The sequence below is a fragment of the Elephas maximus genome, chromosome 15, assembly GCF_024166365.1.
Source record: "Elephas maximus indicus isolate mEleMax1 chromosome 15, mEleMax1 primary haplotype, whole genome shotgun sequence".
In the NCBI taxonomy this organism is placed as follows: Eukaryota; Metazoa; Chordata; class Mammalia; order Proboscidea; family Elephantidae; genus Elephas; species Elephas maximus.
In genome coordinates this window covers 18,666,835-18,690,458 of record NC_064833.1, presented here as the reverse complement: position 1 = coordinate 18,690,458, position 23,624 = coordinate 18,666,835, and the positions used below count along the sequence as shown (strand labels likewise).

The 23,624-nt window shown below is 42.6% G+C and overlaps 1 protein-coding gene across 2 annotated transcripts in view; it reads right to left on the bottom strand.

The window, feature by feature from the left end:
* Nucleotides 1-17,133, bottom strand: part of TMEM65 (transmembrane protein 65) — a 68,721-nt gene extending 51,588 nt beyond the window's left edge. For both annotated transcript variants that reach the window (XM_049854353.1, XM_049854354.1), the window contains exon 1: nt 16,514-17,133. In XM_049854353.1, the coding sequence (XP_049710310.1) occupies nt 16,514-16,847 (334 nt within the window). In that variant the 5' untranslated portion in view covers nt 16,848-17,133. The remainder of the gene's footprint in view (nt 1-16,513) is intronic.
* Nucleotides 17,134-23,624: the final 6,491 nt, after the last annotated feature.

The window sequence follows — 23,624 nt, the reverse complement described above, 5'->3', positions numbered from 1 at the left end:
TGTAGAAATGGCTGAGTCCAGGGTGAGGCCAGGAAAAGTACGAGATGAGCTGGAACACCTTGTGGCGCCAAAAGCTAAGGAAGTACTCAAAGAGTGATGGGGACATGTCAAAAAAGACACAAAAGGCAGCTTGAAAGGATTTCACTGGCCAGCTACAGAATAGCCTGAGGATCACAAATAATAGTAATGAATTATAACCTTGGGTAACATAGGAATCATCAAGCATATATTGATATAAATTAATAAACTGAATGATGAGGAATGGAATATTCTATAGAAATCAATACAGAGGGTAAAGCTTCAAGGCCTTGCTTTTGAAATGGATTCTTAGACACGACACCAAAAGAAAAAAATAAACTAGACTTCATCAAAATTAAAAACTTTTGCACATCAAAGGGCTTTATCAAGAAAAGAGACACCCTACAGAATGGGAGAAAATATTTGGGGACCATATATCTGATAAGGGTTTACTATCCAGAACATTATAAAGAATTCCTACGACTCAACAACAAAAAAACAAACAATGTAATTAAACAATGAAGAAAGAACTTGAATAGATATTTCTCCAAAGAAGATATACAAATGGTCAATAAGCACATGAAAAGATGCCTAATCCTTTCATTAGCAAATTAATTTTTCTTTCTACTTTTTTGTTTACATAATGTTTTTTCATTAATGGAATGCATGCTGAATCATTGAGTGTGTCTAAATTTTTGGTAGGTAATATGGACTTTTTTTTTGGCTTCATCCCAAAAATCCTACCCTCAGAGGACAGAGGGACATATGTGTCCCACAAAAATTTTTCAAAATCTGTATTTTACCTAAAAAAAAAAGATTCAGCACCACTTCCTACAATACACTGTGAAAACAATAATTCAGAGCATATGCTCCTTTCTCCCGTTTTCCAACAGTCATACAGCTCCCTGCCTACCGGCAGCATGTACTCTCAGTGGTACAGTACCTTACCAAAACTCTGAGAGGCAGTAAAGGTAGGCAGGCAAACATATATCCCATTACTCATGAAAGGGTTAACACCACTGTTGCTGTTAAATGCCAACTAGTCAATTGTCACGGTGACCCCATGTGACAGAGCAGAACTGCCCCATAGGGTTTCCTAGGCTATAACCTTTATGGGAGTAGAATGCCAGGGCATTTCTCCCTAAGAACCACTGATAGGTTCAAACCACTGACCTTCAGGTTAGCAGCCGAGCACTTAACCATTGTACCACTAGGGCTCCTTCCCCAGCCACTAGTGTGGCTATTATCAGAAAAAATGAAAAATAACAAGTGTTGGCAAAGATATAAAGAAATTGGAATCCTCCTGAATTGCGGGTGGGAATGTAAATGGGTGCAGCTGAGGTGGAAAACAGTTTGCCAGTTCTTCACAGAGTTAAACGTTGAATTACCATATGACCCAACAATTCCACTCCTAGGTATATACACAAGAGACTTGAAAGCAGGAACTCAAACAGATATGTGTACACCAGTGTTCACAGCAGCATTACCCGCAATAGCAAAAAAGTGGAAACAACCCAAGTGCCCGTAAACAGATGAATGGCTAAATAAAATGTGGTACATACATACAATCTAGTATTATTCAGCCATAAAGAGAAAGAAGTTCTGATACATGCTACAACATGAATGAACCTTGAAAAAATTATGCTAAGTGAAGTAAGTCAGACCCAAAAGGACAAATATGGTATGATCCTAAAACCAAAACCAAACCCATTCTTTCAAGCCAATGCCAACTCACAGTGACCCTAACTTATATGAAATATCTCGACTTGGCAAATACATAGAGTCAGAAGTAGATTAGTGGTTCCAGGGGCTCAGGATAGGAGAGCATGGGGAGCTATCACTCAAGGGTGCTGAGTTTCTGTTTGCAGTGACGAAAATTTCTTGGAAACAGTGGTGATGCTTGTTGAGCATAATGAATATAATTAATGTCACTGAATTGTACACTTAAAATGGTTAACACGGCAAATTTTTTCTCATATACACACACACACACATAAATATACAGACACATAAAACCACAATAACAAAAAATCCAAACCCAATGCCGACGAGTCGATTCTTACTCACAGCAACCCTACAGGGCAGAGTAGAACTGCCACACAGGGCTTCCAGGGCGGTAATCTTTATGGAAGCAGGCTGCCACATTTTTCTCCTGCGGAGCAGCTGGTGGGTTCGAGCCATCGACCTTTCAGTTAGTACTCAAACATTTAACCACTGTGCCACCAGGGCCCCTTTTTAACCACAATAAAATTTTTTTAAATGTTTAAGTTTAAAGGCACGATACATGATGTATTTTTCCAATAACTGCTTATTAATTTAATTTTATCTTGGTATATGTAGGTTAATTTTTTTGTACCATCTGCAATTGACTTTTGGAAATCTGAATCCATTCAGCATTAGAATAATGCCTCTGAGAACAGAAATTCTACACAAGACTGTCTCTGAAAAAATGGGCATACTAGTAACATATACTTAAAATAAATTCAGAATTCTGGTCTATGAGTAGAGATCATTTCAGAGAAAAATCAAGCCTCTGCCTCATACCTCCTCTCCATATCCAAATATGAGTCCTTATTAATACTCTCTCCTCAGCTGACTGAAATCTGGCTAGTCCCCACACAGTTCTTATAAAACTGCTTCTGACAGAGACATCAACCTCCTTCTTGTTAGTGAATCCAATGGACCTTTCTCCCCCCAGTCTCCCTCTTGCTTGACCTATCTGAAGCAGCAGATCATTCCTTCTATTTTGAGATGCTCTCTTCTTAGCTTGTGAGATAGATTATGCTGGCTATTCTTCCTGTCTCCCTGACCGATGCTCCTCTTCAGTCTCCGAATTCTGGCTCTTCTTTTTGCCTTCCAATAAACACTGGTGTTTCTCAGAGTTCCCTCCTAGATCCTCAACACTTTTCACCTAACTTACTCTCCCTAGCCTTAGTTACTAACTATATGGGTTTTTGCTGTCTGTTGTCTGATGGGTTTGAACCGATGACCTTTCTGTTAGCAGCTGAGCACTTAACCATTGTGCCACCAAGGCTTGTACCTCATTCTGGAGTTTCGGGGTCCACATATCTAATTAACTACTGGATATCTTTATACGGCTATCTCACCAGTACCTAATACTCAAGAAGTTAAAAATGAATTCACCTTCCCCACTCCAAAATCTGTTTCTCCCTGTGTATTCCCTTCCAGTGTGAAGGATGTCACTATCCTGTCAATTGCCAAAACAGAAAACTGGCATCATCCTTGGTTCTTCTTTTTATCTCATGCCCGTACATGGAATCAGTTAAATGTTCAATTATTCAATTAAATTTTCTTTTATTTAACTCCTAAATACTCTTTCAAAACTGTCTACTACTTCTTTACATTTTTATGTTCCACTAGCCTAGCTCAGGGCTCTATGATAGCTTATGTTGATTTTTTTTTTTTAGCCTAGCTCAGGGCTCTATGATAGCTTATTTTGATTTCTGCGAAGTTCTCCTAACTAGTCTCCCTGCCTCTAATCTAATTCCTATACTACTCAGCCTCTACACTGTATGCAAAGTGAGCTTGCCAAAATGCAAACGTGATGGTACCACTATTCATAATATTTTGCCTCCACACACACCCCTAACCCAGGTCTGGCTACCTCCTACTGAGCTCTAGATGTCAACTTTCTGTAGGAAACCTTGCCCCTGTACCTTTCCCCTCCCAGATCAGGTATACCTCTTAAGCACTTCAATACATCTAAGCTCTACCACAGTGCTTATCACACTATTATAACTGCAAGCTAAATTGTCTCTATCTTTCCTAAAACATAAACTTCACAAATTTAAGAACCATACCTAGTGCCTAAGATCTCCGTTCACATTCTCAAAGGTATCTTAAACTTGGCATGTCCAAAATTAAACTCTTTAATTTCCATTCCTCAAAACCATTTCCCCAGTCTTTTCCCTCTTGGTGAACAGCACCACCTTTTACTCAACCACTAAGTCAGAAACGTAGGTGTCATTAATTACCTATTTTCTTTCCCTTAGTTATTGCCCCTTTCTAATCCATAAGTCAAGACTCATTAGTTAACTTTCAAAAATGTATCTCAACCCCATCTACGTCTCTTAATTTCCAAAGGCACCTAGTCTAAGCCACCATCAGCCTAGTGGGCTCACCAACACCTTCCTAGTGGGCTCCCAGTATGCTCACTTGTACCCACCAATCTGTTCTCCGATAGCAGCCAAAGTGCTCTTTAAATTCCATTATTTCACTCTCATGCTTAAACTCATAAACGGCCTTCCAATGGTTTATCTAAAAGAGCCCTGACTAATCTGGCTTCTGCCTACCTGCCCATCTCATCTTATTCCATTCTCCCCTTAGTTCACTGCATTCCACTTACATTTGCCTTCTATCAATTTCTAGACTATGTCAAGTTCACTTCTATCTCAGGGTCTTGGCATTTGCTTTTTTCCTTCTTCTTAGAATGTTCTTCTCCTAGCTGTCTCAATGACTGGGTTTTTCTCAATCCTTGATTTTCAGCTTAAATATCACCTACACAAAGACCTTCCCAGATAAAGTCATCCAAAGTAACTGCCATAACATCCTATTTATTCTTCTTACAGCACACACGATCTATAATTATTTTATTTGCTTTACTGTCTCATACCTCTCCTCTCACACAAAAAAAAGTAAGCTTCATGAGGGTATCTTGTACAACTAGTTCTCTGATGTACTTCCAACATCTAGCACAGGATCTATGATATGGTAGGTACAATAACAAAGAGTTGTCAAATGAATAAAATTTGAGAGTTTGGAAAGTTTCCCTATAAATATTACATGAAATATTTTTTAAAAACTAATTTCATTCAAAAATCTAAAGGAAAATTAGACTGGAAGTTGGAGATTTATGACAGTTACAAGTCCCAAACACTAGCTCTCTGACTTGCCCAAATTTCCCGCACAATATTAACTTTTTACACATTGACTTCCCTTATTTTCAAAGTAACAATGCCATATCTGCTTTTGTGCTGAATGTCTTAAGTACAAACATACAAAAGATGAACTAGAATATGTTTTAGAAAATGTCATTTTTCTTGAACATTTGAGATGTTTCTTTTTTTCCCAACATGTGCTAAAATTCCAGGTAGAATACCCAGAAAACTCCAGTAGTAAGAACAGAGGTTCAAGTCTGATAAAGCGAAGTTAAAAACTCAACAGATGGAAAAAAAAAAAAAAAAAAAAAAACCTCAACAGACGAATGGATAAACAAAATGTGGTACATACATAAAATGGACTATTATTCTGCCATAAAGAGAAATGAAATCCTGATACATGCTCAACGTGGATGAACCACGAAAACATTATGCTGAGTGAAATAAGTCACAAAAAGACAAATATTGTATGATTCCATTAGTATGCAATATCTAAAACAGGAAAATGTACAGGGACCAAAGTCTATTAGCGGCTGCCACGGGCAAGAGGGAGGAGGAAAGGGGAAGTTGTTGCTTAGGAGGCATTGAGTCTCTGTTAAGTGTGATAGGAAAGTGTAGAAACAGATAGTAGTGATGGTTGCACAACGTTATGGACGCAATTATTGTCACTGAATTGTTCATGTAAAAATACTGAAATGGTTAATGTTTCATTTTATTATGGTAAATGTATACATATACACACACACACACACTTACCACAATAAAAAATAAATTAGTTCAAACTTGAAACAAAACCAAATACTTTGCCATACAAGTTGTAGGATTTTGGGCAAACTACTCTTAGCTTCAGTTTCTTAAACTATAAAACAGAAATAATTCCTTCTCTCTGTAAGAGGCGTAAACAAAATACATAAAAACTCATTTGCTCAGTATGTTTGGCACACAGGAAATACTTAATAATTGGTAATGATATCGTTAGCAGCAGCAAAGTGGTAGCAGTAGTATTTCTTCTATAAAATATAAGAATCATTATAGAGTTGAAATTCAGAAGTTGTGTTACAAAATACCGGGGTGTTTAAAAAAATTTTTTAATAACTTAGTAAACTAAATAACCTACCCTAAAACTCAGAAGAAAATCTAAACTAATCCAAGAAAGAACACATTTCCCTGAAATTTTAAATAGTAACGCCTCAATTACCTCTTAGATGCTCAGAACAACCACCTTTTGAACAGCCATAATCCAGACGTTAGCAAAAGTGCTCACAAGAAAGATCTTCAATGAGAGAGCTAAAGAGCCAAAGACAATAACAATGTGGTACATGCAGCTGGCTAGCTGGGAAAACAAAAGAAAGTAGTGGTCTGTATGACCTTGAAATGTCTATGAAGATCAAGCCCTACTGAGAAGACACACATAGAGAGAGAGACAGAGAGAAAGGAAAAACACTATGAAAGACTGACAAATAGCACAACTAAGAGCAGGCATTAAAAGCAATAAGAGAGATGCCAAGAAGCAGATCTCCTTATAAAGCAGAATTTACCACAACTGCAAGGGATGAATGAGAAAAACAGAGTAGAGTAGTCTGAGGCTGAGGTTCACTAAGGGCGGTGACTAAGCCCAACACATTTCACTACCACAACAATTGTAAGGATGGCGCAGGACCGGGCAGTGTTTCATTCTGTTGTGCACAGGGTCGCTATGAGTCAGAACCGACTCGACGGCACCTAACAACAACAACTGGGTAAAATGCATGCCAACTGAAACAGCACTGTGTTCTAGAGGTATCTGGGGTAACTAATAGGTCTACACATAGAAGTAGTCCCAAAGAAAATTTCATTAAAATACAATAAGTAACGACTCTGACATCTAGTAGAAGTTCAACTGTGCTCCTTATACATTTACTAAGAAAGATACAATATTTATAAATATGTTGCCATCAAAGTCATCAAAGAAAATGTTTTAGAGCTTAAGGGAAATGACTCTGTTATCTATCTTTTGTCTAGAAGAGCCTCTCATTTACCACATTGATTGAGGGAACTAAGTTACTATATTTAAAAACATATATGTGGTTGTTTTCGTTAACTTAAACCAGATGCAAACCTGTGAGGAAAAGACAAAGCTAGAGTCCTGTAAACCTACACACTAGTCAACTCAAGACGTGAGCAAGATGCTAACAAAATCTGCAGTCGAAGATTTAATCCCTATTTGCCCAAGTTAGCTATACACTCTGACACACCAAATGAAACCAGGCAAGAGTGTAGTTAAACAAACTCATCACTATTTTTAGAAAAACTGAAACAAACTCTACCAATAATGGTTCCATATCAGGTCATCCCCAACATTCAAGATAATCTATTACCTTTAGTTCCACCTGACCTTCTGGACAACCCTATAACTTACTGACTTTGTATTATTTCAACTTTCCTATCCATAAACTTGTTTATTAAAATTGTCACTATTTGTATTTGGAAATTATAGGGTAAGTTAGCCAATGATAATAATAAAGTTCCCCTAAAAAGTAAGAAAAAAAAATTGTCACAATGGCTATAAAAACTAAGCAATAAGTGACTATTAAGATGGGCGATATCAAATTAAAATACCAATGAATTAAACTATAGCAGTGTTTGACTTATCTGGAAGTCTTATTTCCTAAAATGCCAAATATTTAGAATTTAGTCAAGAACTTACAAGTGAAGAAACATCACAATCAAGGAAAATAGTCATCACTAATCTCACTTATTTGATGGAAAGCTGAGAAGTCTGATAGACAGATGAAGGGTTATCCTTCTGTCCCTATCCAGAGACAAATAACGTAAAATAAACCAATGGGCTAGAAGCAAAGAGGATACACAAGGCAGAGGAACTAAAGAATAAACGGCCTACAGTATCTCATTTTAAGCAGTGGTTCTCAACCAGGAGCGACTGTGCAACCCTCCTTCCCTCCAGGGAACATCTGGCAATGTCTACAGACTTCTTTGGTTGCCACACTGGGTCAGGGGGAGGGTGGTGCTACCGGCACCTAATGGATAGAGTACAAGGACACTGATAAACATCCTCTGTGGAGGACAAACCCCACAACAGAGAATTATTTGGCCCAAAATTCAACATTGCTGAGGTGGAGAAATTCTGATACAGAGGGAATAGTCCTACACGTCTCAACATATAAAAGGAATCCATGTATTAGCCGCCAGTGCAAGTAACGAATGTTCAAAACAAGGGTCCAAAGTCTTAAAGTCACCACCACTCTGTCAGTTTGTCGTACTGTGATGGTTTGCATGTTGCTGTGATGATGGAAGCTATGCCACCAGTATCTCAAACGCCAGCAGGGTCACCCATGGTGGACAGGTTTCAGCAGAGCTTCCCGAGTAAGATGGGCTAGGAAGAAAGGCCTGGTGATCTACATCCAAAATTAGCCAGTGAAAATCCTACGGATCAGTACAGGATATTGTCCAACGAGATTCAAACATGCCAATGATTGTAAAGATGGCATAGGAAGGGACAACATTTCATTCTGTTACACATAGGACTGTCATGAGTCTGAGCCAACTCGAAGGCAGTTAACAACAATAAAGTCTTAAAAAAATAAAAAATTAACATGGTAATGGTTTGTTAAGAGAGTAGAGAGGGATGTAATACAAGGTTTTCAACAAAAATGATTATTTTAAAGGTACTGATATAAAGGAATATATTGCAATTATTAGGTATAGTCACTTACATGGAGTATCTCCTCCTAATTTCCCTCCCCTTGAATCTGGACCGCCCTTAGTGATTTACTTGACCAACAGAGTACAGCAGAAATTATACTCTGGGACTTTCGAGGTTGTTGGTGCTGTTGTTAGGTGCCAGCCAAGCCAGTTCCAACTCTGAGTGACCCTGTGTATAACAGAACGAAACACTGCCCGCTCTTGTGCCCTCCTCACAATCATCTTTATGCTCGAGCCCACTGTTGCAGCCACTGAGTCAATCCATCTCCTTGAGGGTCTTCCTCTTTTTTGCTGACCCTCTACTTTACCAAGCATGATGTCCTTCTCCAGGGCCTAGTCCCTCCTGATACCATGTCCAACGTATGTCAGAAGTCTTGCCATCCTTGCTTCTAGGAGCATTCTGGCTGTACTTCTTCTAAGACAGAATTGTTCATTCTTCTGACAGTCCATGGTATACTCAATATTGTTCTCCAGCACCATAATTCAAAGGCATCGACTCTTCTTCAGTCTTCCTTATTCAGCATCTCACTTTCACATGCACATGAGGCGACTGAAAACACTATGGTTTGCCCAAGGTCGAGAAGGGACAGTGTTGACATGTCACAGGGTTGTTAACCAATGTCAACAATATGCGTACTGACTGTTTAATGAGAAGCTAGTTTGTTCTGTAAACCTTCATCTAAAGTACAATTTAAAAAAAGAAATCAAACAAAGTATTGCATCTGGCAAATTTGCTAAAAAAAAGAAAACACCGTGGCTTGGATCCAGTGTACCTTAGTCCTTAAAGTGACATCTTTACTTTTTAACACTTTAAAGAGGTCTTTTGCAGCACATTTTCCCAATGCAATCCGTCATTTCATTTCTTGACTGCTGCTTCCATGGGTGTTGATTGTGGACCCAAGTAAAATGAAATCCCTGACAACTTCAATATTTTCTCCGTTTATCATGATATCGCTTATTGGTCCAGTTGTAAAGATTTTTGTTCATGTTCAGGTGTAATCCATACTGAGGGTGTGGTCTTTGATCTTCATCAGTAAGTGCTTCAAGTCCTCTTCACTTTCAACAAGCAAGACTGTGTCATCTGCATATAGTAGGTTGTTAATGAGTCTTATTCTAATTCTAATGCTGCATTCTTCTTCATATAGCCCAGTTTCTCGGATTATTTGCTCAGCATACACACCGAATAAATATGGGGAAAGGATACAACCCTGACACATGCCTTTCTTCACTTTAAACCATGCGATGTCCCCTTGGTCTATTCAAACAACTGCCTCTTGTTCTGTGTACAGGTTCCTCATGAGCTCAATTAAGTGTTCTGGAATTCCCATTCTTCACAATGTTATCCATAATTTTTTACCATCCACATAGTTGAATACCTTTGCATAGTCAATAAAACACAGGTAAACATATTTCTGGTATTTTCTGCTTTCAGCCAAGATCCATCTGACATCAGCAATGATACCCCTTGTTCCACGTCCTCTTCTCAATCTGACTTGAATTTCTGGCAGTTCCCTGTTGATGTACTGCAGCAACCACTTCTGAATAACCTTCAGCATGATCTTCGGCATGTTAGACTTTGAAGGCTAGGTCATAACAACTCTGTGATAGGCTGAGTAATAGCCACCAAGGATGATCACATTCTGATTAGGTCCCAGAACTCGTGAATATGTTATCTTGTATGGCAAAAGAGACTTGGCAGACGTGATTAAGGATTCTGAGATGAGAAAATTATCCTTGATTATCCACGTGTGCCCTAAATATAATCCTAAAAAAACCAAACCAGTTGCCATTGCATTGACTCTTAATTCATGGTGACACCATGTGTGTCAGGCTAGAATTGTGCTCCACAGGGTCTTCAATGGCTGATTTTTCAGTAGACCAACAAGCCCTTCTTCCAAGGTGTCTCTGGGTAGACTCCAACCTCCAACCTTTCAGTTAGTAGCTAAGCGTACTAACCATTTGTACCCCCCAGGGTCCCCTAAGCGTAATCATAAGGGTCCTTAACAGAAAAGCAAGAGGGCTTATGAGGGAGAAGGTGATGTGACGAAGGAAACAGAGACTGGGGTGATATGGCCAAAAGCCAAGGAATGCTGGCAGCCTCTTGAAGCTGGGAGAGGCAAGGAAGAGATTCTCCCCTAGAGCTTCCAGAAGGACGGATCCCTGCTGATACTTTGATTTTAACTCCTGATGACTCATTTTGGACTTCTGACTGTGAGAACTGTAAGGGAATGAAATCTGTGTTGTTTTTAAGTTACCAAGTTTGTGGTAATTTGTTACAGCAGCAATAGGAAACTAATACAAAGTCTTACAGCCTTCTTTGGAACATTTTTTTAGGGAGCCCTGACCTGTCATCTAGATATTACAACCACCCCGACATTATCACACTGGCAAGGCCACATGCATCTGCTCTGGTCAACACTCCCAGCTAAGCCTACCCTCCTAGCTATCCCCACCAAAGTGCGAGATATGTGAGACATGTGAGTTAAGCTATCTTGGACTCTCTGATCAGCCCAATTGCCAGCTAAAGTTTACCAACTGACCTCCAAAGACATCTCACGAAGGAGATGAATAATTCAGCTGAGCCCTGCCTATATTCCTGATCCACAAAATCATGAAATATAAAATAATTTTGTTTTAAGTAAGACATAATTCTGAACATGGTTATATGCTGGTTATACGTAAGTGATGATAAAAGATTACCAAATAGCATACATCCATTTTATAATGAAAGAAAAAAGTAAATTATCTGTTTTCTACTAATGATAATCTATAGTAATAAACCACCAAAAAAAAAAAACAAACCCATTGCCATCAAGTTGATTTCAACTCATAGCGACCCTATAGGACAGAGCAGAACTGCCCCATAGAGTTTCCAAGGAGCGCCTGGTGGATTGAAACTGCCGATGCTTTGGTTAGCTGCCGTAACACTTAACCACTACACCACCAGGGTTTCCGATCTCTAGTAATACGGCCATTCTAATATATCCAGTAACTCTGAAGTCTTCAGAATTAAGCTTGTTGGAATACACTGCTATAATTGTGTTCTTTCCATACTGGCAACTGATCGTAGCAAAACATCATTTAACTTTTCTGGGCCCAAGGTACAGAAGCTCTCAGTTTATCAGAGGTCTTTTACTCCTCCTGCCTTCAATTCACACTTCACACTTCATATCCTCATCCAAGTCCTTCCCTTTTTGCTGGGCCTAGTCAGGGCTATGCCTCCCTTATTCCTCTTTTATGAACTGTTTTTCTTGCCCACTTTGTTATTCTCTTTGAGCAAAAGCCAAGATTACCCCCAACCCGTCCCAGAGTTGCTATTTTCTCATATAATCAATGGGCTGAGGAAAAAAGGGATTCTTTTGTCAAGGGTCCAGACGTCTAGTGGACCAGGACTTCATGACCAATCTTATTTACAGTTATTTTTCAGTACTCTAAATATCTATTTTGACAGCAGCTTTCTATCTTCTGGTCTTTTATTTTATCAAAGGCCCCTTATGCTACTTGGTAAATTCTCAAAAAATAATCACAAAGGGAGGGATACTACAAGTTTAGAGTTCGGAATTAAACGGTTAATCTATATGGATATAGATACATAATAAAACAAATTTGAAATGTACACAATTACCACTTATATAGAAAATCAGGAAGGAAAAAAAAAAAAAAACCAAGCTGATTAAGACCTAACATTGAGAACAAAACTGTTCTGTTCACCCTGACACTGCTAAACAACTATTTGCTATATGTAAAAAAAAATCCAATAAAAAAATACCTTAAATGCACATTTGAAGAAAATATTCCCTAAGAAGCTCCTTTTTCCAAATCCTATCTCTCATCATGCCTCGCCACTGTTGCTGAATGCCACTGAGTCGATTCTGACACATAGCAACCCATAGGCCAAGAATACAATCATCCAATAGGGTTTTCTAGGCTGTAATCTTTATGGAAGCAGATTGCCACGTTTTTCTCTGGCAGAGCCTCTGGGTGGGTTCAAACCACCAGCTGAGTGCTTAACCATTCCACCACCAAGGCACCTTAGCCAGCTCTTCTCTAACTCTCCGCTGAACATTAATTATTAACACCTTAAATAACTGCATTAGCTGGTCTCCAAGATGGTCCTCAATAATTTACCACCTCCTGGTATTCACCTTGCATAGCACCCTCCATACTGTACCATGGCAGAAGTAATAGAATGTCTTGTCACTTCTGAAATTAGGTTACAAAAAACTGGCTTAACCAGCTTAATGTGTCTGTTTCTCTATTTCTCTGCCTCCTCCCCTCATTCTGGGGGAAACCAGCTGCCATGTCTCGGGAACACTCAGGCAGCCCTATGGAGAGACCCACATGGCAAGGGATTGAGACCTCCAGCCAAAAGCTATGTGAGTGAGTCTTCTTACAGGTGGATCCTCCAGCCCCAGTCAAGGGCTTCAGCAAATGCAGCTCCAGTGGAAGCCTGATTGCAACTTCATGAGCGACTCTAAGCCAGAAGCATCTCCTAAATTGCTCCAGATTCCTGATCCTCAGAGACTGTCTAAGATAATTCATGTTTGTTTCAAGCTACTATGTTTTGGCGTAATGTGTCATGCAGCAACAAATAACTAATACAATGAGCATTGCCCATCCTTCACAACCCAAATTGCTATATTATAAAAGTTTAAATGAATAATTATAAGTAGATATACAAATTCCAAAAACAGGCAAGCAAATTTGTTTTAAAATTTTTGGCTAAATACTGATAGGCATCTGTAATAACGTCAGCTTGCCAGTCCCACCTGTAAACACAATGAGCCAACAGTGCACTGTCAGCAGGCTATGGCCTATTTCTGGAAGAAGAGAGACCGAGTTGAGCAGGTTTAAGTTGAGAGTGCAACATCAACATTTTTAATATTGAGGAGAAAATCTGTTTGTAATTTTAAAATCACAACTTATTATTTAAGTATGATAAGATGTGCCACAAAGTCTGCCTTGTCCATTGCAAATTGATTCTAATTTTTTTTCTTGTTACAGGCTATATCACATCTCATTGATAAACACATCAAAAAGGTAAGGGAATAGACCAAATTTTACCAGTAGATTACACTGCCCTGTCAAAGCATGAAATGATGTTTTTCTGTCGTGTTTCCACACCAAATCCAAAACACTTCACTGGGTCATAAAAGCACCCGTTTCAAGAAAGTATAAGATTTCCTAAAATTAGAAACAGCTCTTTTAAAAGAGAATTTATTTCATTAGAAAGTGCACTTAGTACACACAGGTTTAGTCCATGAGTTGAGTATTTCAAAACATTATTCAAAAGCAACAGTAAAAGAAAAACAAGGAAGTTTTTCATTTGCCTGACTGGAAAAAAGAATGCTGATTTCAGCAACAGAATGAGCTGTATACATTCTGAACACAGTAAAATTCTCTCTACCTTAAGTGATTAATGAATTAATTCACTAACTGATGATTCCAGTTATCTCCCTAATAACATGTATAGACATGTTAATACTGAAAAGAATAAGTGAGCACTAAGACTCTACTATGAGAGGGATCAACTTGACGGCAATGGGTTTTTTAACAGGATTAAGACTGTACTGGAGTTGGAATTGACTCAACAGCACTGGGTTGGGTTTGGTTTTTTTTCTTTGGAGCACTGGTGGCATAGTGGTTAAGAGCTCAGCTGCTAACCAAAAGGTCGGCAGTTCAAATCCACCAGCTACTTCTTGGAAACCCTATGGGAATCCACCAGCCACTTCCTGGAAACGCTACAGGGAAGTTCTGCTCAGTCCTATAGGGTCACTATGAGTCCGACTATGAGTCGGAATCAATTCTGCGGCAATGGGTTTTAAGACTGTACTAAAAATTGAAGCAGAATTCCTACGTGCCATTTGATTCAAACAGTAATAATTTAGTCATCACCGTTGGCTTTAAAGTTTTTTTAGCTTATCTACAGGAGATAAACATTTGACTACTATGTTGTTTCCTTTATCCATATCTGTTTCTCTTAAATGAAAAAAACAATTTAAATTACTAATTTCCCTCACAGAACTTACATCATTATTAAATTTAATTGATGCTAACTGATCTCCTGAAATTCAGTGACTGAAATTTTCAGGTTCTTCGAAGAATATTTAAAACCATGTTAAATTAAAAACTATCATCACTGGAAAATAGTTGCACCTCTACTGCAATACTGCAGCTGTGTGCTACAACAATAATGTATGAGGGAAAACTTACCCAGTTGTATTGTAACACATGCTTTTCAAGAAGTTGCCCTAAAATTATATCCACAGAGCCCTCCAATCCTGTAACAATGCTGACAATGAAGAATTTCCAAGAAATTACTTAGAAAAGGTCGAATGCGTGTTTAAATAATCTTGCCAATGGAGAAAGACTCTTAACACTAACATTCCAGAATGTGACTGGCTCTACTGTTTTCCAAGGAGCACATTTCCAGAATTGAGTATTTTAAAATTGCACACTAAATGCGTACACAGATTGCAGATGTGTTAGTACTCAATGATGACTTCATATAACATCATGATGCTCTAATATGTTTAATAACTGAATTGACTGGGATGTTACATGTTTTCTGTAAAAGCATTGTGGGTAGACAAGGTCTGGAATCATCTAATACATATAATTCAGTCCACAAGTCCCTGAACTGAGAAAAAAGTGGCTAAAAGACACAGCTAATAAAAAGTTTCTGAAGGAGAAGTAGCACCAATAAGTCATGCCTATCAAAAAGAGGTACACATTATGAGGTAGATAATTCTTTCCTTTATTAGCACACATAAATACACCTTCAAGTGCCTCTCACAAATCAAATGCCATGTTGCAGATAAATGTGCTCTAAACTCAGGAAATCTATGCCATGTTCGTGGACCGAAAAACCAAAGTTTGCTTACTTACAAGGGAAAAAAAAGGCGACTTAAAACTTCCAAATGCATCAGAAAGTAACATGAAATGGTAGCAACATGTTTTGTCTGTATTTAAATGACAAAAACATTTTAAGACTGAATCATTTTAGTCATTTGCTCCTTTGGATTTTCTGAACGCTTAGCCTTTTCACCTAGACTCAAAATCTGACCTACCACATTCTGCACTCATTTTAAAAATATCCTATTTTAACATGTTAGCTTAAAAATAGCTTGGTTTCAGCATTCCAAATTACTTTTGAGCAGAAATCTGCTTTTTATTGTAGAGCCACAGATTCCCAGAAAAGTACCCTCTTAATTACTTCACTCTTGCAACCTCTAGGCAAACAACAAAAACTGGACTTTAACTTGGGCAGCACCGAGCACGTACGGGCTTGCAAGGATGTCTCTGCAGCTGCTGATTGATCCCTTCTTTCCATTTCCCAGGAAAAGGTTTCCTTCAGCTCCTTAAATCAGTACAACTAGATGTGTCTGGAAACCAGCAGCTGCGCGCATCCCTGACTTACGGAGCAACACCCCTTCTTCTGGACACCGCTAAATCTTCACTTGATCACCCTGCAGGAAAGTTTCTTCCTCCCTCTGGGATTGTGACACCTTCGCATGCCACCTGCACGGCTGCAAGTTCGCTGGAAAGCAGCAAGGGGCTGGGGACAGGAAGGCTGGGCAGGGGGGCGCTCAGCAAACCAAAGCAAAATCAACACAATGTGAGCTGGCCTTTCGTCGGCTGAAGCTCCAGGATCCCGAGTCTGGGGAGGAGGCAGCCCGGCGGGGGCCCCCGGCTGCAGGGAACGATCGCGCCCGTCCTACCTGCCTCGGGGACACTCGGGCGGAAAGTTCGCCCCCCTAGGACGTCCCAGGCACGAGGCCAGGAGGCCGAGGGGGGCGGGCGGGCGGGCGGCGCCGGGGGTCCGAGGCCGGGAGGGCAGGGGAGCAGGGTGGGAGGAGGGGGCTCCCGGCCCGGCCCCCGCCCGCGCCCCTTACCTTGGGCGATGGCGATGGACTCGAAGCGGTGCAGCTCCTTGAGCAGGCAGCTCCTCTCGGTGGAGTGCAGGCTGTAGATGAAGTCGCGCGCGCCCTGCGCCGTGTTCAGCGCCTCCATGGGCTCCTTCTTGGGGTGGGTGCCCAGCCCCCGGGGGCCGGCAGGGGCGCCGCCCGGGGCCGCGAGCGCCAGCAGCCCCCGCCCGCAGCAGCACCAGGACGGCGGGCGGGGTGCGGCGGCGGCGGCGGCGGCGGCGGCGGCGGCGGTGGTGGCGGCCGGGCCGGGCCTCAGGCTGCGCGCCGTCCGGCCCCTCAGCAGCGGCAGCAGCCGGGACATGGCCGGCTGGGGAGCGGGGACCCCGGCGGCAGTCCGGGAAGGGACTGCGGGCGAGGCTGCGGGGAGAGGGAGCTGGGCTCAGCCCGACCCCGCCCCGACGTCAGGCGGCCGAGGCGCCGGGCACCATGCACTCCCGGGCCGCGCGGCTGTCGCCTCCTGTTCCGTCCCCCTTCCTTTCCAAAATCCCGCGGCGGTTCCGGCCCCTCCGACGAGAAAACTTTCCCTGAGGCGGCGGGGCCGGGGAGCGCCCGCAGAGGGCGGGCGGGCGGGCGGCGCGGGCGTGCGGGCGGGCGCCTCCCGGCTGAGGCGGAGCGGCGCGAGCGGGCGGGCGGATTCCGCGTGTGTGTGTGTCCGTCAGGCTGCTCTTTCAGGGGGATGAGTCAGCCACGCGCCGCCCTCCTCCGGCGCCGCCCTCCTCTGCCGCCGGCTTTCCCACCCTCTCGCTTCTTCTAGTCCCCACTCTACGGAGTTCAGGCGCCCTCAAAGCAGCCGCGCTCTCAGGCCCTAGCCGCCGCCGCTACCCCTAGCGGCTGCCTAAGGGGTAACAGGGCGGGGCGGAGGGGAAGGGGCGGGGCGATGGGGAAGGGGAGGGGCGGGGCCGCGCAGGCGCAGTCCGCCGGCTCGCTGGCCCGCTCCCGCCCCGGTGAGGAGCGTGCACACGCTTCCCCCCCCCCTCGGGGGCGTGGGGTCGAGAGAGAGGCCGCGCGCTCGCGGTCTTGGCGTCCACCGCGCCTGCCTCGGGCGGGAGGGTAGGGAAGAAAGTGCTTTCGGCCCCTCGCCCGACCGTACCGTGCAGCTGCCACCCGGGCGCCCCAGCGCAATGACTAAGTCTGGGGCTTGCTCTGAAAGGGCCCCGGGTGCGGGGCAGGGAGGAGACGGCCAGACCGCTCCAGAGTCCGCGCTGCCGCCTGGCGCCTGGCGGGGCTACCGCGCCCTGCTCCGGCCTTTGGGCAGCTAAGCGCCCCAGCAGCTCCCTTTGCCATGTCGGCGCCCACTGCGGCTTCTTCCCGGCGGCCCGGTCTCTGGGGCGCCCAGGGCCGCTCCGCGTGCTCCAGAGGCTGGGTGACGCCAGCCTGTCTGTCCCTCCCCGAGGAGGGCTTGCGACTGAGACGTTGGCACGAGAGCACCCTTCCCTTTCTGAGGCCAGCAGCTGCAGACTGTTACTACTGGACCCGGAGGCACGGCTGTCACGGACCTTTTCTTGGTGGTTGCTTGTAATTTTTTTTCTCTCTGCCGAGGCGGAAAGAATTCTGCCATTCCTGGCGATTTCCACGTGTCTGTCTCTTAAGGCCCAGGTCAAAGACTCCTACTCCATGAAGCTTTCCCTTATCTTCCCTAAAGAAGGCGATCTCTGCTTTATCTAAACCTGTTTAATCAACGGTCTGAGAGAATAGATCCCCTTCTAGTGGATAAGCGTAATCTCTTTGAAAGCGAGATCTAAATCCTGTCCTTATCTTACCCGCTGCCGCACCCAGCCCAGAGCCTGGTATGAGCGCGTGTGTGCTATAAATATGTAAATACATAAATGTGAGTAAAAGGAAGAATGTTATCACTAACTGGTTCTCAAAGTTTGGCCTCCAACTAGCAGCATCAGCGTCACCTGGATACTTGTTAGAAATATAAATTCTTGGATCGCACCCTGACTCCTGAATCTGAAGCCATGAGGGTGGAGCCCAGCCATCTGTGTTTTAACAAGCCCTCCAGTTGCCCACATGGAAACCCTGGTGGCATAGTGGTGAAGTGCTGCGGCTCCTCAAAAAAAAAAAAAAAACTATAAAGGTCAGCAGTTCAAATCCACCACCTTGGAAACTCTATGGGGCAGTTCCACTCTGTCCTATAGGGTCACTATGAGTGGGAATCGACTGGACGGCGGCGGGTTTAGTTTTTGGTTTTCCAGTTGCCCACACAAGTTTGAAAACCACTGCTGTAACTTAAAGAAACATGAAAAATAATTCTTGGGTTTTTGTTTTATATTTAATGTCGCGGCAATTCCTCTGTGGTATAATAATGATGATTAAGAATGCTCTCTGTGGAAAATGCAAGCTCTTTATGGGCTGGAACTGTGTCCTCATCTGGAAACCCCCATCATCACCCCCAGCGAGTGTTGGAAGCCTCCGCAGAGCTTTGTCATTCTCCAGTGTTTAGGATTACTCCCCATCCCCGTGTCCCCTGCCACCCAGAGATTCTGATGCATTGGATTGGGTCCAGGCCTGGGACGTTAGGTTTGAAAAAGTTGCTAGGTAAAAACCCATTCCCAACAGTCTCTAGAACACCAGTTTTGTGTGTGGGCTCCAGAGACAGATTGCTCAAAGTGTGATCCCTGGATCAACCATTTCCTAGCTTTGCGTTAGTAGTGGATTTTTACAATAATGGCTCCCAGTGAGTCATGCCTTCTGGTACTCGCTCGTTTGGGTCATCACCTCCCACACTGACTGTGGGCTTGGCCACGTGACTTGCTTTGACCAATGAATGGGACATCAGCAAACCTGACCTGATAAATGCTTCCTCATTGGGACTTGGGGTAATATATTTGGTCTGATATTTAAAATATTTCATTTTCTATAGAAAATAAAATAAGAGAGCCCTGGTGGTGCAATGATTAAGAGCTCAGCTGCTAACCGAAAGGTCGGGTTTGAATCCACCAGCGGCTCCTTGGAAACCCTGTGGGGCAGTTCTTGTCCTGTAGGGTTGCTATGAGTCAGAATAATCAATGGGTTGTTGTTGTTGTTTAGAAAATAAGAGAAAGTGTAGACCAAAGTTATTTATGAGATATGTTACGTAAGAAAAAATGGATAAAAAGGTGTTGAAAATAGATAAAAAGGATGGAACAAATAAGAGTGTTGCTTTAGACAGAAAAGGCTAGAAAGACCAAGTAAACCTTAAATATTAATAAGGTATAGATCATACTACCTCTAATTGGCATCTATGACATCCCTAAATTGGCCACCTACAGGTGACACCCATTATGGCCTCATATATTCTCTGACCAAGAAAAGCAGATAAAATCCCTAGTTACTCAGTGGGCTGATGGCTAACTACAGTGATGACCAGACACACTTACTCCTGTATCTCTGCCACGGAACAGATGTATGTTGGTTCCAGGCCCCCTCAATCTGCTGCAGAGCCTCTCCACTTTGGCCCTCATAAACACACTATCTGCAGAGAAGACTGACATGGCAGAAAGACAGAGGACACAAACATTGCATAAAGCAGTTTAGGTACTATGGTTATTCCACCCCACTTATACCCTATCCCAGATTTGTTAATCTACCCACTTTCTTTCCCCTTGCTTCTCACTCTGTGTTTTAAATTGGTCAATAAATTGTACTAATTAATATCACTAATAACAAATTATGTCAAAACTTAGTGGCTCAAAAAAGCCAGTTGATTTTGCTCATGATTTTGTGGCTCAGAAATTCAGAAAGGGCTTGCTTGGTCAGTTCTTGCTTGGGATCTCTCAAAGAACAATTAGATGGCAACCACAGCTGCTGTCACCTGAAGGCTCTGCTGGACTAGAAATGCAAGGTGGCTCACTCACATGGCTGACAGTTGACGGCGACTGTCGGCTGGAACCTCAGCTGAGGCTATGGATCAGAGCACCTTGTCTCCAGCGCAGCAGCCTCTCCAGCACAGCAGTTGCAGAGTATTTGGACTTCATGGCAGCTGACTTCATCTAGAACAAGTGTCTCAAGAGACCCAGGCAATAGCTCATAGTCTTTTCTGACCTCGGAAGTCACCCAGCATCCCTTCCATTGTATTATATTGGCTACAACCAAGCCACTAGGGCCAGTACACATTCAAGGGAATAGAATATCAATCTCACCTCTGAATGGCAGGAATGACAACAAACTTGAGATCGTATTTTAACTGCTACACAAACAATCTGATTCAAGCTTCTTCATTTGTTCAATAAGCCAATCTGTTCCATGACTGTAGGACAGCCTGTCTGGTGGTATACTTGGAGACTGCCTTTGCATCAAGATGATTTTCCCCATGACACTTGCCCTTTTGGAATCCAGCTGCCATGTACAGAAGTCTGAGCTACCCTGCTGCAAAGGCCACGTGGAGGAGGAGGCCCCATGCATCAGCCATGGCTAACTGCCAGACACATATGTGACGGCATCTGGGACCATCCAGTCCTAATCAGTCCAGATGAGAGCATACCACAGTGGTTGGGAACATCAGGTTAATGAGCCATTAGGGTTTGAGTCCCTACTCTACTATTTACTAGCTTATATAACCAAGCAGTTGCTGCTGAGTTGATGCAAACTCATGGTGACCCACGTGTGTCAGAGTAGAACTGTGCTCCATAGGGTTTTCAGTGGCTGATTTTTGGGAAGTAGATCAGCAGACCTTTCTTTTGAGGCATCTCTGGGTGGACTCAAACCTCCAACCTTTCTGTTATCAGCCGAGCACATTAGCCATTTGCGCCACCCAGGGACGCAATATAACCTTGGGCTAATACAACCTCTCCATGCCTCAATCTGATCATGTGTTAAATGGGAATTAGGGCAACTGCTTTATAATGTTATAGTGAAACTAAACCATTAATACATGCAAAGCATTTCAAACAGCATCTGGCATATATTAAGTGATCAATAAACATTAGCTTATTATCTGAAGGAAACCATAAATCCCCATGGACCTCTCAAACCTCTAGGATTATGTCTTTGGACCCTGATTTGAGAAATGCCTACCTAGCTATCTGTCGTTTAATATATTGAATATGTATTACCTGGATCCCCTTCCAAGTCCCATTCTCTGAAAACCTGAATACCCTAAATAGAAATAAATGGAGGAGATAGGAAGGAAAACTCCATTTATGGAACTATGAAATATAAGACTAGATGTGGGTGGAAAAGGTGGGTTCTGAGGAAATACGAGGGAATAGAGAGGTAGTGACAGAAGATTGGAGAGGTTAAGGAAACGGAAGAGAAAACGAAGGCCTAGAATGCAAACTTGGCAGGGGTTCAGCCCAGCCTGCTCTTCATTTTTAAAGATGACAAACATCATGCCGGTTGATAATCACAATCTCCTCCTTGTGACAAATTGCTGCTGAATCATCAGTCCATGGTAGGCTGCATTGTGCAAATACTCTCCAGAGTTGCTGGCATTACTGTTGCTGGCAGGGCACAAGGTTGTTTCCTGTCTACCATTTATGGCACATTATGCACCCAGCTATTCATGTCCACTCTAAAATTCTTGAAAGTGTTGCTTTAGTGAGTGGGACCTTTAATTGTGCCTTCAGCCCACCTACGTACAATTCTCTTATTGCACTCCATCACCCATCAAGTTCCTGCTTTAGTATTCTAACCCCTGGAAGACCTCTGATCGATCATAGTTATGGGGAATAAATAACTGTTCCACAATGAAAGGAGCCCCGGTGTTGCAGTGGTTAAGAGCGTGGCTGCTAACTGAAAGGTTGGTAGTTCGAGTCCACCAGCTGCTACCTGGAGACCCTGTGAGGCAATTCTACAATATCCTGTAGGGTCACTGTGAGTTGGAATCAACTCAGTGGCAATGGTTTTGGGGTGTTTTTTGTTGTTGTTGTTGTTGTTTGGTTTTCACAATGAAAATCACGATATAAGAGAAATTAAAGAACCCTTCAGTCCAAATCAAAACACCAAACCCATTGCCATCAAGTAGATTCCAACTCACAGTGACCGTATAGGACAGGATAGAACTGACCCATAGGATTTCCAAGGGTGTAATCTTTATGGAAGCTAACCACCACATCTCACTCCAGAGGAGCAGCTGGGGGGTTTGAACTGCCAACCTTTTGGTTAGCAGACAAGCACTTAACTGCTACACTACCAGGGCTCCTTAAACACTTGAATACATGGAGGGAAATAACAATTCAAGTTTGGGAGATTCAATATTATAAGATTTCAATGCTCCCCCAAATTAATCTATATGTTCTGTGCAGTCTCAATCAAAATCCTTGCTGGGTTGTATGTATGTGTGTATGTGTTGAAATTGCCAAGCTGATACTAAAATTCACATTGAAATGCTGATTGGACAGTATAGCATAGTAGAAGGAGCATGAGCACCCCCGAGATAAAATGCTAACCCTGACACCTACTTGCTGTTATCTATTTGGATAAGTTGTTTATTTCTCTAATCCTTGATTTTTTTTTTTCCTTAAAATCAACCTCACTTATGAGGGTAAAATGAGGCAATTTATGGAAAACAGAAGGCACAATATCCAACCTATAGCAGGGGCTCAACAAATGGTAGGTTGTATTAGAAGCATTAAGATAAGAAAATTAGCATTAACAGTAAACAGTATGTCTAGAAGTGGTTAGACACTCATATAACTTTAAAGCTGAAAGAAAGAGAATCCACCTAGGGCCTCTATTTTCTCAACATTCCTTCACTCCTGAACACTCTGCAATCTAGCTACCCAGTTTCCAAAATATGAGACTGGAGATACAAATTTTCGAAAACCATTATCATCTGTCGTTGTTATCATTAGGTGCTGTCAAGTCAATTTCAACTCACAGTGACCCTAAGTATAACAGAACAAAACACTGCCTGGCTCTGCACCATCCTCACAATCATTGTTATGTTTGAGCCCACTGTTGCAGCCACTGTGTCAGTCCATCTCACTGAGGATCTTCCTCTCTTTCGCTGACCCTCTACTATACCAAGCATGATGTCCCTCTCCAGGGACTGGTCCCTCCTGATAACATGTCCAAAGCATGTGAGACAAAGTCTTACCATCTTTGCCCCTAAGGAGCATTCTGGCTGTGCTTCTGCCAAGACAGATTTGTTTGT